The sequence below is a fragment of the Opisthocomus hoazin genome, chromosome 2 (assembly GCF_030867145.1).
Source record: "Opisthocomus hoazin isolate bOpiHoa1 chromosome 2, bOpiHoa1.hap1, whole genome shotgun sequence".
Lineage (NCBI taxonomy): Eukaryota > Metazoa > Chordata > Aves > Opisthocomiformes > Opisthocomidae > Opisthocomus > Opisthocomus hoazin.
Window position 1 is genome coordinate 30,738,917 of NC_134415.1, and position 13,653 is coordinate 30,752,569.

Genomic DNA, 13,653 nt, shown 5'->3' on the forward strand with positions numbered 1-13,653 from the left:
TAAAGGAAGTGTCAGCAAAATGAAATTTCTTTGCGCTTTCTTTTAGCATACACTCAATGGTACACTAATGAGATGGTGAATGAGCTATTGGAAAAAATAGCGGATGCTATAAATGATTTGTGTCAACAGATTAACCTAGTACATTTGAAGGCGTTAAGAATGTACATAAACAGCTGAAACTTATGTTTTTATTTGCTTCCAATGCTTATGTTTTTGCACAACATAATATACAGTACAATAAAGTATTTAATTTTAGTCTTGATTTTCTTCTAGAATAACGTATTTTCTGGTACTGGAATGACAAGGAGGAACACTTACGTTTGTGAACGTTCTTCAGATCGGTATTCTGCAATACAGAATGGGAAGGACAACAGGTATTCTTCAGCTTTTCTTGCTTATTAATTTGGGTACAAGAACTGAGGCATAGAAGAAACAGGTTATGCGATTAATCAATACCATTATGAAGTATGGGTTGAAATACAGAAAGTTCGACTGTATGTTTCCATCTTGTCTTCCACCGCAGTTTCTATGTTTGTGATGAAATTTATAACTAAATGTGTGCATCTGCCTCTTTTTATGAAATCACATTTATTACCAAGGGTTATCTTCCAACACAGAGTAAAGTAACTGTGCTCACAGCTAAGTAGGCAGTCCTGCTGGGGAGAACTTCAGATGGATCGCCCTAACAGTGTAGCCTGATCCTTTTTCATTTCTCCTAGTAATCACTCGGAGTTGAAATTGTTAAGACCTGTCAGTCCTTTTTGATATAATTTTTTGGCCTAAATAATATTTTAGTGGTGATGGTAACCAAATTATATCTGTATGTGGGATGATAATTACACTCAGTTTAGTGTGTTTTGTTGAATACTATTGTATTTAACACTGCCACAATTACTTTTTTAAAACCTGTTCTTTGTTCATCCTTGGTGTTAGTTAACCCCTCTACCTGACTGAAAAATGTTTGCTTTAATAGAGAGTAAGAAAAGCTGGATTTTTTTTTTCTTTCATTTGAAGCAATAGATCCTACTCTGTTTTTTTGTTGTTTTTTTTTTGGGGGGGGGAGGCGGGGTTTAAGCTATTTAAACAAAACAGTTAGGGTAAAATGAACAAAAAAAATCCCTAGTGTGAAATAGCATAATCTAGTAAACTCATTTGGTTTTGTCTTCTGTCTTAGGGCTCGAAATTTTTAATGATGCATTTAATTTTGGAAATAGGAAGAGTATAGGGCTGTTGATCTATATTAAACTGATGAGCTATGGACCATGTAAAGTATAGCTATTTAAATTGCTTTAAGGAGGTATGTTAAAAAGCAGAAAACTACTTTTCAGTGTTAAAATAATTTCAAATTACTATATGGATGTTTTCAGAAGTGTCTTTCCAATTTTTTGTGTATGGTTTAAAATATTTGAACATATCTCTTTTCGATTTAGGGTTGAAATATGTACTAAAGTAACATTTCTGATCTCGTAAAGATTGATAAAGTTTTTCTTTCAATAGGTTTAATACAAAAAACACTATAATGAGAAGGGATTTTATTTCAAAGTTTTTCATTTTACAGTTTATATTTAATTTTTTTCTCTAGTATTAAAAAGACAGACGACTCTTAATCCCTTTTGCTTTCATCAGTACAACGAATATGCTCAGCTCTTTGAGCATATTCTGAAAAATGAAGGAGAAAAATTTTCTTTTGAGTTGCCTTTCCTACAATACATTGTGTTGCAGCTGGATTTGGATTTGGTGTAGCTGAACGTCTTGTGTCATTGGATTATTCGTCCAAAATCTTTACCTCTTTGCTACAGATATTTTTTAGCTTTGGGTCTGTTATTGCTAATATGTATTATTAATGCAATTTCATTTATGCTTGTAGAGGCAAAGCTGTAATTTGGCTTAAGTCATTTGTCTTTGGTTTTAAAAATTAATAACACAATAGTTTTGGCACTACTTTCACCCCTTCCTTGCCACTTAGGCTAAGCAGAAATAAAAGTACTGGTAGAAGGAGCTGTGTTTTGAAAGGGTTGGGACAGCCTAGCAGTGGCTGGGACAGTCCAGAGAAGTACCACCAAAAACCAGTTCCTTTCAGGTGATAATGTGACAGCAGTTCCAAATGTTTCAAGTTTTAGGTGTTTAACTGACAATAAGGGTATTCATTTCCCAAATAGAGAGTCTATTTAATCAGTCTATTTAAGTCTTTTGCAAATTTCTTTGTCGCTATTTTTTACTATTACTCTTTGTAGTCTTTTACTATTTCAATGTACTGTGTGTAGTCTTTCTTCATTGCATTGAATAATGTGTGTGTAAGCTTTAATCTGCGGAGGTGTGAAAAGGCCTAATTTGATGTATATGGTGATTTGATTTATGGATTAACATAATTTTATCAGAATTCTGTATTCTTTAGCTGACTAAGGCAGCCTGGGCACTCGGTCTTCTGGTTATTTAAACAGTACTTGCTATATTCTAAAAGAAAAAATAGTTGTTATTTTCCCTGTTTTCTGTGGGGTTTTACACTAACTTCACTTTTCGTTTGTCCATCCCTCCTGCCTTGCTGGCGTGGTAAAAGCCTGACAGAAATGTCTGCAAGTAGCACATCTTCTGCAGGCTCTGCAGTGGTGTCTGCTGTATCAACGCGGCCTCGGCATCAGAAGTCCATGTCTGCCTCTGGTCATCCTATAAAAGTTACACTGCCAACCATCAAAGATGGCACCGAAGGTTACCGACCAAGGTAATAAATTGATTATTAGGTCTTTAATGCTGTGCACTTTAAAAATGTTGTTGTTCAGTTCATGGTATACTTCAGTATGTTTGTAATCTATTAACAACTCTCAAGTTGCATTCTGTTTCAAAACAGTTTCTTATTCAAATAGTGTGGGTATTACAGATAATTGAAGCTTGAGTTTGATCATCATACATGTTTGCATGCAGTTAAAGAAGTTCCTTGACTGCCTCCCTCTGGAAGTTTCTGGAAAACTTTAGTTAAAAAATTAACTAATTTAGACAGGACTGTACAGAGCACAGACCACCATAAATTCAAATGAAATACTGAAACGATAACCTCTTGGTTTTGTAGATTGCTAAGCTTCATTTCTGTCTAAAAGCACCATAGTATAGTTGCTCTTATTATTAACTGCCCACATAGCTGTATAAATTTATTTGTGCCAGATGATTACTGCTTAAGAAATACCTGTTAAGTTTTTGGAGTGCTTGCGTGAATAAAGGTTTTGATGAACATATTTTGTCCGGAAGAGGTCTGGGAACGCTTTCAGATCTTACTACAGACTTTTCTACCTTTTTCCTTTGTTGTACCATCTGTGTGTGCTTTTTAAAAAAATGCTCTTAATACTTGGGATAATTTGATTCTATAATGAAAATATCTCTTGATTATTGCTAAGTATGAATCACAAAAGCAAATCAGTAGCAGATTCAGGTTTTAAAAAAAAGAATCAAAAGCAGGGTATTTTTTTCCTATCTTTGAGAAATGGTTGTCATGTAGGAGGGTTTCTAGTATAGTCTTTCTCTTTATTTATGCTTCTGTTTTCCCAGCAGTGCAACTCAAAGAGTGCCTGCTGCTTCCCCGTCTGCTCATAGTATTAGCACTACCACTCCAGACCGAACCCGCTTTCCTCGGGGGAGTTCAAGTCGAAGCACTTTCCATGGTGAGCAGCTAAGGGAGCGGCGTAATGCCACTTACAATGGACCGCCCGCCTCACCATCACATGAAACCGGTGCTTTTGCACATGCTAGAAGAGGGACATCAACTGGTATAATAAGCAAGATAACTTCCAAGTTTGTTCGCAGGTTAGTACCTCGATTTCTAAGAGAAAAAAAAAAGCCCAGCCTATAACTTAGGGCCTTAATTGTGAAGTCAATTTCCAGTTTAAGACTGAAGTAATGTAAATTTAGTTAGAATGCTGCCTGTTTTGTGTGTTCCTTTCAGAACCTGCCTTGTTTTACTTCTCTGTGTGTATTGTAACTATTAGGTTTGACCAGCTATCCTGCTTCTTTATGTTAAAGGAGCAAGAGAACGGGTTTTTATTCGTGCTTTACAGCTAAAAAACAGAGATACCACAATTAAGTTAAAATCAGATGAACTTAAATACTGAAAGTAGTGACTTAAAAATGAATCTTTATTTAATGTTAACAATGTTTTACTTTTTTAACTGGGTGCAGTTTCTTGCAAGAGCTATATTTACAACAGGTTTTTTTTTTTCTGTGCTCAGAGGGAATAGGTACCAACGAATTATTTCAGGGAATTCTAAAATCTGTGAATAAATGAGAAGCTTAGAGGTGAGCAGAAGTCTGAATGTCTGGAAATACTAATATTTTAGTGTCGTGCAGCCTTTGGTGTCACGTTACCAGCTCTTCAAATGTAAGCTCAGGATTCTGAAAGAAGAAAATCCACACATCCTGGACCTGCGTTCATTCCTGTGATGATGCTAACAGTAATCGTACTGGGAGGAGAAGTGCTGGGAAAGATTTCCAAATCCACTGTTTAACAAGTGACTCTTGACTTAGCAGTCACAACAGCTTTCCCAAAATGGGACTTAATTTTTAGTTTGCATCTTTCTAACAGTGATTTACCTATAATTCTTAAGCCTCCTTATGGATGTGTCCATACTGCATTATTGTCAGTTTTACAACAGAATTATATCTTGAAAATCTCTATTTTCTTTGCAGAATTATGCTATTATGTACTGAATTCACAAATCACATTTTTGTTTTAAAAAACATATAAATTCAAAGCTAGATTAAACTAGTAGTTGCAAATTCATAAGTAAAATATCATGAATTGCGTAAGGTGTTATTACAAGGGAGAAGAAGAGAGAGGCTAGAAATGCAGTGGTGTTCCTCATAAAATTCATTTAACCTGGTGGGCTGATAGTGCGTCAGCATGTGTCTAAGTAATACCTCCTGTAATGACCTAAAAAAAAGTGTGAATGATTTTCTTTTTTCAGAAGCCTGAAGATAACAGGACTATGATCCTCCAATATTGGTATCTCCGGCACTTAGGTAGTTGGGGGGAGAGAGTCAGTCCTCTGGTTTTAAAAAAAGAAAAAAAAAAAAGTTACAGCAAAGTTATTCAACTGTGGTGTCAGTGTAGATTTCCAAATGGGAAGAATGGTGTTTTCTGTTAAGTAACTAACGAATTTCAAGAGCACAGGCTGGTTTTTTGCATTACAGCTCATTGTTATTTGCAAGGAATGGAATCTTGAATTTTTTTGAAGAGTCAGATAAAAGAATTAATATTTGCATTATGTTAAACTACAATATTAAAATAATATTGTAAACTATATATTTAGAGTTAACATACTGTAAATTTATGTCTTTTAAAATCATCTTTAGAACATTTTTATACATTTTCCTATGATGTTTTATACTGTTAAAAATACATTTTCCTGTAGTGAAGGCTTTCTAGGGTTTTTGTTGGGGGGAGGGGTGGTTAGTGGTGGTTTGGGTTTGGATTTTTTTGTTGGGTTTTGGGTTTTTTCAAACTTTGGGCTGTTTAAGACTTTCAGTGGATGGGATTACATGGGTGGAGGTTCGAGGAGGGTTGCTCTTCTTTTAGTTGGATCACATAATTGCATGCCTTTTAACTTCTGTACCGTTCAGGAAATAATGGTTTAAAGCATACTTTGATTAGAAGGTGTCATGAATGACTTCTTTTTTACTGTCTTTTGGCAAAGGTAAATGCCTTTTCTGGTAAGTATGTAAAATAAATGCATAATGACAATGCTTAATGATGAGGGTATTGGAGTATTTTATATCAACGGTTTATGTCAAATGATACCTCTCTGATGTTAGTTACTAAAGTATTTGTGTTTTGAAGGTATTAAATTAATTAGCTAATTGAAATTGGGCGCTAACATATTTGTACAGCAGCACTAAGAACTTTGGATATTTTTCAAGTTGCTTCAGACTAAAAAGGCGTAATACAAAACAGTTCGTTGGTAAAGTGCAGCTCCAATTCAACAAGATAGAGATATGTTTAACCTCCGGCTCCCCAGTAGTCTTACCAAAGTCAGTGTAGCGGCTGATTTGCTTCAAGTTCAGCAGATGTTGAAGTAATCTTTCTGAACCGGGCTCCAAACGTTTGGTCTCACAAACTCTAAGGCACATTTTATCTTTAATCACTTGAGTGTGCTTAAGCATGGGCATGGCTCCAAGTGCTTTCGGGACTGAGGTCTGAAGGCCTGGCCCAGAAGGCAGCAGAGTGGAGCCCCCCTGGACCGTCTTGATCGACTGCTCCTCTGTGCTTGCTGGAATTACGTGCGGCCGTTGCTCTGTCTGCAGTAGGTTGAGAACAACCTGTTAATTTTACTATCAGTTTAAGAAAAACATCAAACAATTACACGTCAGAGCTGAAAGAATTTAAGGTGTCATAAAGGGAAAATAAAATTACAGCTGTGAAAAAATACTATTTAACAGTATTAGGCTTGACATTATTATACTGATTTAAGGTTTTTGTTCAGTAGCTATTTAACATTGTTCTAGATGTAGGTTTTCTTAACTTTTATTTTTCACCTTTATCATTGAATCTCAACCTTAACTTTGTTTTGAGGGATCCAAGTGAAGGCGAAGCCAGTGGCAGAACTGACACCTCAAGGTGAGGAGCCACTATTAATACTTCGCTCCTAGGTCTTTCGCATCAAGGTTTAAGTGATTTCTTAAAGATTTTTAATCAGGATGTAAAATAGAATAGTGCTTAAGTAATCTGCATTTCAAAAATGTTTTTTATTTTGGGGGGGAGGGGGTTTTGGTGAGGTCCTTCATCCCTCTTTTTTGCTTTCTTGCGAAGTATTTAATAAAAAAATTAATTTAATCATATTCCTTTAAATAGTGAAGCCCGCTGTAGGAGTTAACCAATCATTTATGTGCATAAAATCATGTTGTGGCTTATAATTATTTAATGGTGTTTACTTTTGTTTTCAGTGGAAAATGTAGCATACTTGGTGTTTGTCTCTGTGTATATATGTATATATTAAATTTTTACTATAGTTACATACGGTGTTCATTACTAAAGCTGCTGTTTGCCAAAAGTAAACACCTTACAGTCCCTGAGAAATGAATGTCATTTTGCACTGGGAAATAAAATGAGTGACATTCAGACAAAAAGGGTGGTGACTGCTAAACATTGCATTTGTATGGCAACTGCTGTACACAAACGTACAGATGCTTTGTTAGTAATCAAGCATTCCTTCATATGCTCATTTTCCAGTATATCTGCTCTTTTGCCATGTTTCAGCATTCAGTTCTGCATTTTTGGTGTGCTTAGCACAGTGCATAACTTTTTATTTTTATGCTCTCTAATGAACAGGCATTGTAGTTTGCGTTCTAAACTGGTCACTTACAGAAAGTATTGACTTAGAGTCTGAAACAGAAAGCTTTTATTTAAAAAAAAAGCAGCACATTCTTAACAGGATACATTGTATAATACACAATGCATTTTATCTACATTAGCCCTTTTCAATTCGAAGTCTATTAGCTGTCAAATTCTTGATGTGGAAGGGGAAAATAGATTAATCAAATGTTCAAATGAAATGAAGTGTGAAGTTGCTTTCAGCTCTTGCTTTCATTCTCCAGCTTCCTCTACTTTTTGTCACCCTACAGTGTCTGTTTTGGGCTAAAAGTCGTTTGAGATCTTATCCCTGCCCTGCTCTATCTGTTAATATCGATGTGGTTCTCTGGGGATCACACTGAAAGTTAAATTAAAAATGCTTGTTTTGACTCCTCTCTGAATAGCAACAGTTTATAGACAGTCAAAATGGGAACAGCACCTTTCCCCAGTGACAGATGGGGAGTCATCAGGCATCTTAAGTACCTGGGACAAGAACAGAAATAGTTGGCTCTGGAATTACTTTAAAATCATGAGTGCTGTTTCTCAAAATGCTTTCCACAATGGAATAAATAATCTGTTCAGTAAGGAAGCATTGGAGTAAGAACATTTGTTGGAAATTACTCCCTTTAAATTTTGTCCAGGTCATTGTATCAGCTAAAATACTTCGTGTCTACATGTCACTCTTTCTTCTGTGGAAAAGCTGCTGGCTGTGTGTTCAACTGGTTGGCAAACAAATTGTTGATGACCAAACTGCAGTGCAAAGTTCTGCTTCATCAGTTAAAGCACATTATTATTATAAGGTCTTTTTACACAGAGAGAGGTCAAAAATACATAATAAATGCAGAAGGCGGGGAAAGATGGAGAAGAGGGAAGAGAATTAACTGAGGACTTGTGAATCGCAGGGTGGGGTTTCTTCCTCTGCTGCTTTTACAGTATGATTTATGCTTGAGGATTGTGTCCCTCAACTTCAGTTTTGTTGGTGTATGGCATGCTCCAGATCATGAAATCAGCAGAACTTCAGTCATGCTTTCACATAGATTCCACTTTCTTTGGAGCAGTATGGAGTAACGTGTGTCTGCTGCAGTTCCCATTGCACATGTTGTCATCAGAACGTTCCAGAGCAGGGGTTTCCAGACTTGCTTTGCTTGTGTGCCACTGCTGGGAGGTGCAGCAGTGCTGCGCCGAAGGGCACGCGGGTGTAGGAGACGGCGCACGACTGTTCCAGCAGTATCCATCTAACTTAGCGTGCGCGTGACTAGCAGTGTGTCAGGCGCAGTTTAGAAACCCCTGTTCCAGAACTGTATTTCTCTTCTGTCTCTTGGCCGTGCTGCTTTTGTTTTTGACTGTTCTGCGTATCACTTCTTCCAGGAGTGTTTCTGGGGAGCCAAAAGACAGAGAGAAGGAGGATGGCAAAGATTCGAAGCCACGGTCCTTGCGGTTCACGTGGAGTATGAAGACCACTAGTTCTATGGACCCGAACGATATGATGAGAGAGATTCGGAAAGTGTTAGACGCTAATAACTGTGATTATGAACAAAAAGAGAGGTTTTTGCTCTTCTGTGTTCACGGTGATGCACGACAAGATAGCCTTGTTCAGTGGGAGATGGAAGTCTGCAAACTGCCACGATTGTCGCTCAATGGAGTTCGTTTCAAGAGAATATCTGGGACTTCTATTGCGTTTAAGAACATTGCATCCAAGATAGCCAACGAGCTTAAGCTGTAAAGAGAACCTGAATTTTTTGGGATCAGGGAAGATTCGTATATGATCTACACTTTGAATGTACTGGTTACGCCTAATGTGATTGGCCTGTGAAACTCCCCGTGTAGAAATTGCCCTTATTGCAATAAGGTTATACATAGTTATTCAGAATTGTAAAGTTAAATCCAGTATGACCTATATTAAATAACTGTAGCTAAAGAAGTTATGGTCACATGTACAGGTAAGTATATAGAGCATTCTGTTCATTTTATGTTCATAGAGTTGTATAATAAAAAGATGACTGCTTAAATTCAGATCTTGTATAGTTGTCTAGATTTCTGCACAGAAATGTATGTTTGATGCTTTGAGTTGGAAAAGTCCTTCCCTATCATTTACATTTTTGGTGGTTTTTATAAGTCTTACCTCTATCATGCATTTTTTTAAAAAACTCGCGTCCTGAGTCAAATGCACAAAAATAGCTTTCACAACTGTAGCGTGACCATTTTAATTATTTAAAGCTTGTTCATGGTTTGAACCAGAAGTCGATGAATAATCGGCTTTTGTTCTACACAAGACTGTTCCTGCTTATCTTTGGCTCTTATCCTTGTTATTGGACAGTGTTTAGTTGGAAAACAAAAAAATACGAACATGTTTACAATGTTGGCACTTACAGTTTAAAACTTTGTTCTGCCTTGGGCCAGCTGAGAGCTGTGGGGGAACAGAAACCGGGCGTAGGTGATGTTCTGTCCGCCGGTTGCAGCGCTGGCTCCCACGGCCCATTAACAAATGTAGCACCAAAATGGAGAACCGTAATTATTTCATTTGAATATCATGGTAGAAAATATCACTTGTTTGCTGCCTTCAGAATACTACAAATTCCATTTTAAGGAAATATATTAATATTAGGACTGTTTAATAGCACAAGATAATCTGAAGTGTTGACGAATTGTGTAAGTTAATAATACCACCTCAGGAATTAGCTCGGCTTTTGGAACATGTGCCCCCAAAGAGTACATGCAACTCCGTGTAATATTTTACAGCTAAACATACATTGTTTATAATGATAAATTGTTGATTTATGCTTTCGTGGTTGTACAGTTTGTTCCCATGTAACCTGTTTGTGTTTAATATTTTACCAGATTTCTTGTATTTATTCCACATCATCATGCCTGTAATGTGCAGCTTTGTAATTAGGCACTTGCCTACAGAAAAGAAAAAAAAAAAAACACCCACATTTTTTTCCTTCATCATTAATGATTATAAACTATGTAAAACCACTAGTACTGGTACATTTTAATACTTGTTATTTTGTACTGAATTAACCATAGAGGTTGGTTGTGCAATGTTATTTAATGTCGTAATTACTGTAATATCAACATATGGGCCCCATCTGCACACTCTTGTGAAGAATAGAAAGTTCATTAAGAAATTGTCACTTTAAAAAAATAAAAATTAAAAAAAAGCTGTGGTAAACTCTGTAACCCTAAGTTAGAAGGCTGTAAGTGTAGTAAATGTGCCATTCTCTAATGGCTTCTTGACGGAGATGGACTTTACATACTGTACTGTGATGTAGCTTTCCTCTGTAACAGTTATGTTCGGAAATGGACGTGTATTGTTGCCTTAGAAAAAGGGTGGTGTTTGGAAAGAAAGAACTGTAGCCCCTTTTCTTTTTTTATCTGATGTTCATTGAAACAAAATCTGATGCAAGTCATCTTGATTCACTGGTGCACTCTATTAAAACTTACTTGAACAGTTCTCATACTAAAGTACTTGTTGTTTGCCCTTTATAAAAGCGCAGTAACGACTGCAGGGAGCAAAATAGTCTAAAGGCGTACAGACTTCATCTTCCCCGTTGCGCGAAGCTGAGGATTAGCACGGCATCTGCTCTGTGGTCCTGCGCTGTACAGGACCTATCCGTGGCTTAGCTCTTCTGAGAAACGGGTGTCCGGGAGCTTTTCCAGAAATTCACCGAAAATCAGCCTCGGGAGGGGTTTGTGTGTTTGCTCAATTTACTCGTAAATCCGCGTGAATGTTCACTTGTCCTTGAAAATGCAGCACTGGGACGTAACCCTGATGTTAATTCAAGGTCAGGTATGAACTCGGTCGTGAAACAAAACCCTTTGCCTTTCCGGAAGGCTCAGTGGAAAAAATGTAGGTCATGCTGTGAGACGGTGGATTCAGTGCTGAGGATCGCTTCCCGCTGTACAGGCCGTGTTTTGACAGGGCTGACTTTGCCCTAGATTGTTGCTGGTTGTCAGCGCTTCCCGTAACCAGAGATGCATTCATGTTCCTCCTGAAATGCTCTCTGTGGTTTGTGGACAGAGGTTACAAATTGCAGTTCCACTCCCCCAAAGCACCCGTCTCGTGTTTCTGCAAGGGGACAGTTTGCGGGTGGCGTTACTCCCAGCAGCGTGCGGCTGCCCAGCTTCCCCAACCCTGCTCGCCCCCCTCCGCAGCCTTGGTGGAGCTGAGCTGTGACCCACCTTACGGAGTCTGCAGCAAATACACCCAGCGCTTCAGCGAGGGCACGAGCCGAGGGCGAAAGGTGCAGCTGCACCCCAACGCCTCCTTGGGCCTTCCAAATCTCCCACTGCTGGCAGGAATAAGGTGGGAGCATCCAAGAAAGAGACGCTTTCAGGCCGGCTGGTGTTAACGGGAGGCAGAGCGTGCTTGGTATGGAAACCAGTGAGACGCCACACACTGAATCCTCAGTGCCTGTATTTTGGGTCCCTCAACAGCTGCCTTGTTACGTACATGTCATGTGGAAGTTGCTCCTTGGGTAAGGGTGGGATAAGCACGTTTGGATCCAAAATGCAGCTTGACTTTCACATGGGAGGGGATCGGCGTGGCAGTTTATCAGCAGGGCTTTAACTTGAGAAATCCGAAAGACGGTTAAGCGCCACGTCATGTCCCCAGCGCCAGGAAGGGACAGGGGTGTCTCAGATCTGCAGAGGGTTTACGTATTCGATGGTAATTTCTTGGCAGCGCTTCTAGGGGCTGTTTGGGGTGGGTGGGGGGTGAGCAGTTAGACGACCACATGGTTCTGCTGTTTTGGGGTGGGGAGGTTTTATTGCGTTTTTCTTGATATGAGGCATACAGGTACTTCCCAATTAAGTAGATCCCTTTTCATGCAGTCCATTTTAAAACCTGAAAACGTTTTTAGGTCAATGAAAGGATGACAAGTGTTCACTGTGGCTTCTGTGGATGAAAAATAATGCTTGAGAACCGAGCGGCGTTGTTAATGTCATATAGTTACGATGATGCTAATATTCCATGGGCTGTTAGACATGAGACTTCGATACCTGGTGTCATACACCTGAGAGGAGGCACCGTGGACCTCTTCATCTCGGCACACGCTGTGGTTCCCCTGCCACCACGCAAATGGAGACAGCAAATCTCCATGGAGAGACGTACTCTCTGAGGTTCTGACAGCTAAACTCTGGAAAATGCAACAAGCTCGGGAGATACAAACCCAGTCTGTGGGGAAAGGCCTGCCCCTTTCGAGGAGACAGATTATCTTTCATTATCTTTGCACTTCTCATTTAGGGGCAAAGTATACATTCAATAATGGACCTGTAAATAGAAAACCTAGACATAAACACTTTTCAAAGCCCCAGAAAAATATTCAATGCATGGTTTTTCTTTAAAATTTTTCAAGGTAGCTTGAGATTAACGACTAAAGATCCTATTCAACAACTGCCTACACATTACTGATATCTTATTTCTTGGTGCTGCTACTTAATCAGCATCAAGCAATTACTTCACCCCTCAAAACTTACCTAACAAAGTAGCACATTGAAGCCTACAGCAATGCATCAGAGCATGCAAAATTTAACTCCTCTACCCTGCTGCTTCAGGCTCCCTACCATGTGGTTATTGTTGGAGCAGGTCCTTGGGACAGGACATGTGGCTCTGCTCCGCGGTGTTGAGGACATACCTGCGCCTCCGGGACGTGGCCGAGCTCAGCACCCGGCTCCAAGAGGCAGGGATGGAAGTGGGTCGCTCAGCAATGGTCCCTACGGCCGCGGCCCGGAGGACAGGGGAGCTCCGAGGGCTACGCGCCATCTCTGGTTGGCGTCCGTTTGAGACTGGTACTGGGAGCGTGACATCCTGCCCCGGGTTTAAGTCTCCACCTCAACCTCCTGGAGATTTAAACTAAAAACCTGACGATGGTAACAGGAATTGTGATGCCTTTAATATAAAACAGGGGAAGGGAGAGAGCACTTTTCCCACAGCGAGAGGCCTGAGCCTTGGCTCACACCTTCTGCTCATCCTAGCTGCCCGTGACACAGCTGTCTGCGGCTGGAGCTGCGGCGACGGTGAAACGCTGCCGTCTTCGGGGCAGGGAACTGGGCTGGGTGCGGGGTTCACTCGCTGAACGCCAAGGGCGCATCTCGGTGAGGCAGAGCTTCACGGCTTTGTCCCCCGGTAAGAAAAACCCACCGTAAAGGATTAGTCTGTCCCCTCATTCCGTCTGCTTGTCCGAAGTATCTGTGCGTGTACCAGTTGACGATGAACACACCAGCCGGTTTAATGAATCGTATCAATCCTCCCCGCGCAGTTTTGCTGTCCTTGACCCGCCCCAGCCACCCGCAGCCCACTCATCCGCAGCGGCTCTCACCCC

General features: G+C 39.6%; 1 protein-coding gene across 7 annotated transcripts in view; it reads left to right on the forward strand.

Annotated features, from left to right (window-relative positions):
* Window positions 1–10,795, forward strand: part of MARK1 (microtubule affinity regulating kinase 1) — a 59,829-nt gene extending 49,034 nt beyond the window's left edge. For 3 of the 7 annotated variants that reach the window (XM_075413031.1, XM_075413033.1, XM_075413037.1), the window contains 5 exons: window positions 274–374; window positions 2,558–2,719; window positions 3,538–3,792; window positions 6,554–6,598; window positions 8,699–10,795. In XM_075413031.1, the coding sequence (XP_075269146.1) occupies window positions 274–374; window positions 2,558–2,719; window positions 3,538–3,792; window positions 6,554–6,598; window positions 8,699–9,053 (918 nt within the window). In that variant the 3' untranslated portion in view covers window positions 9,054–10,795. The remainder of the gene's footprint in view (window positions 1–273; window positions 375–2,557; window positions 2,720–3,537; window positions 3,793–6,553; window positions 6,599–8,698) is intronic. The other 4 variants (XM_075413032.1, XM_075413034.1, XM_075413035.1 and 1 more) reach the window with 3 other exon arrangements.
* The last annotated feature ends 2,858 nt before the right edge of the window (window positions 10,796–13,653 follow it).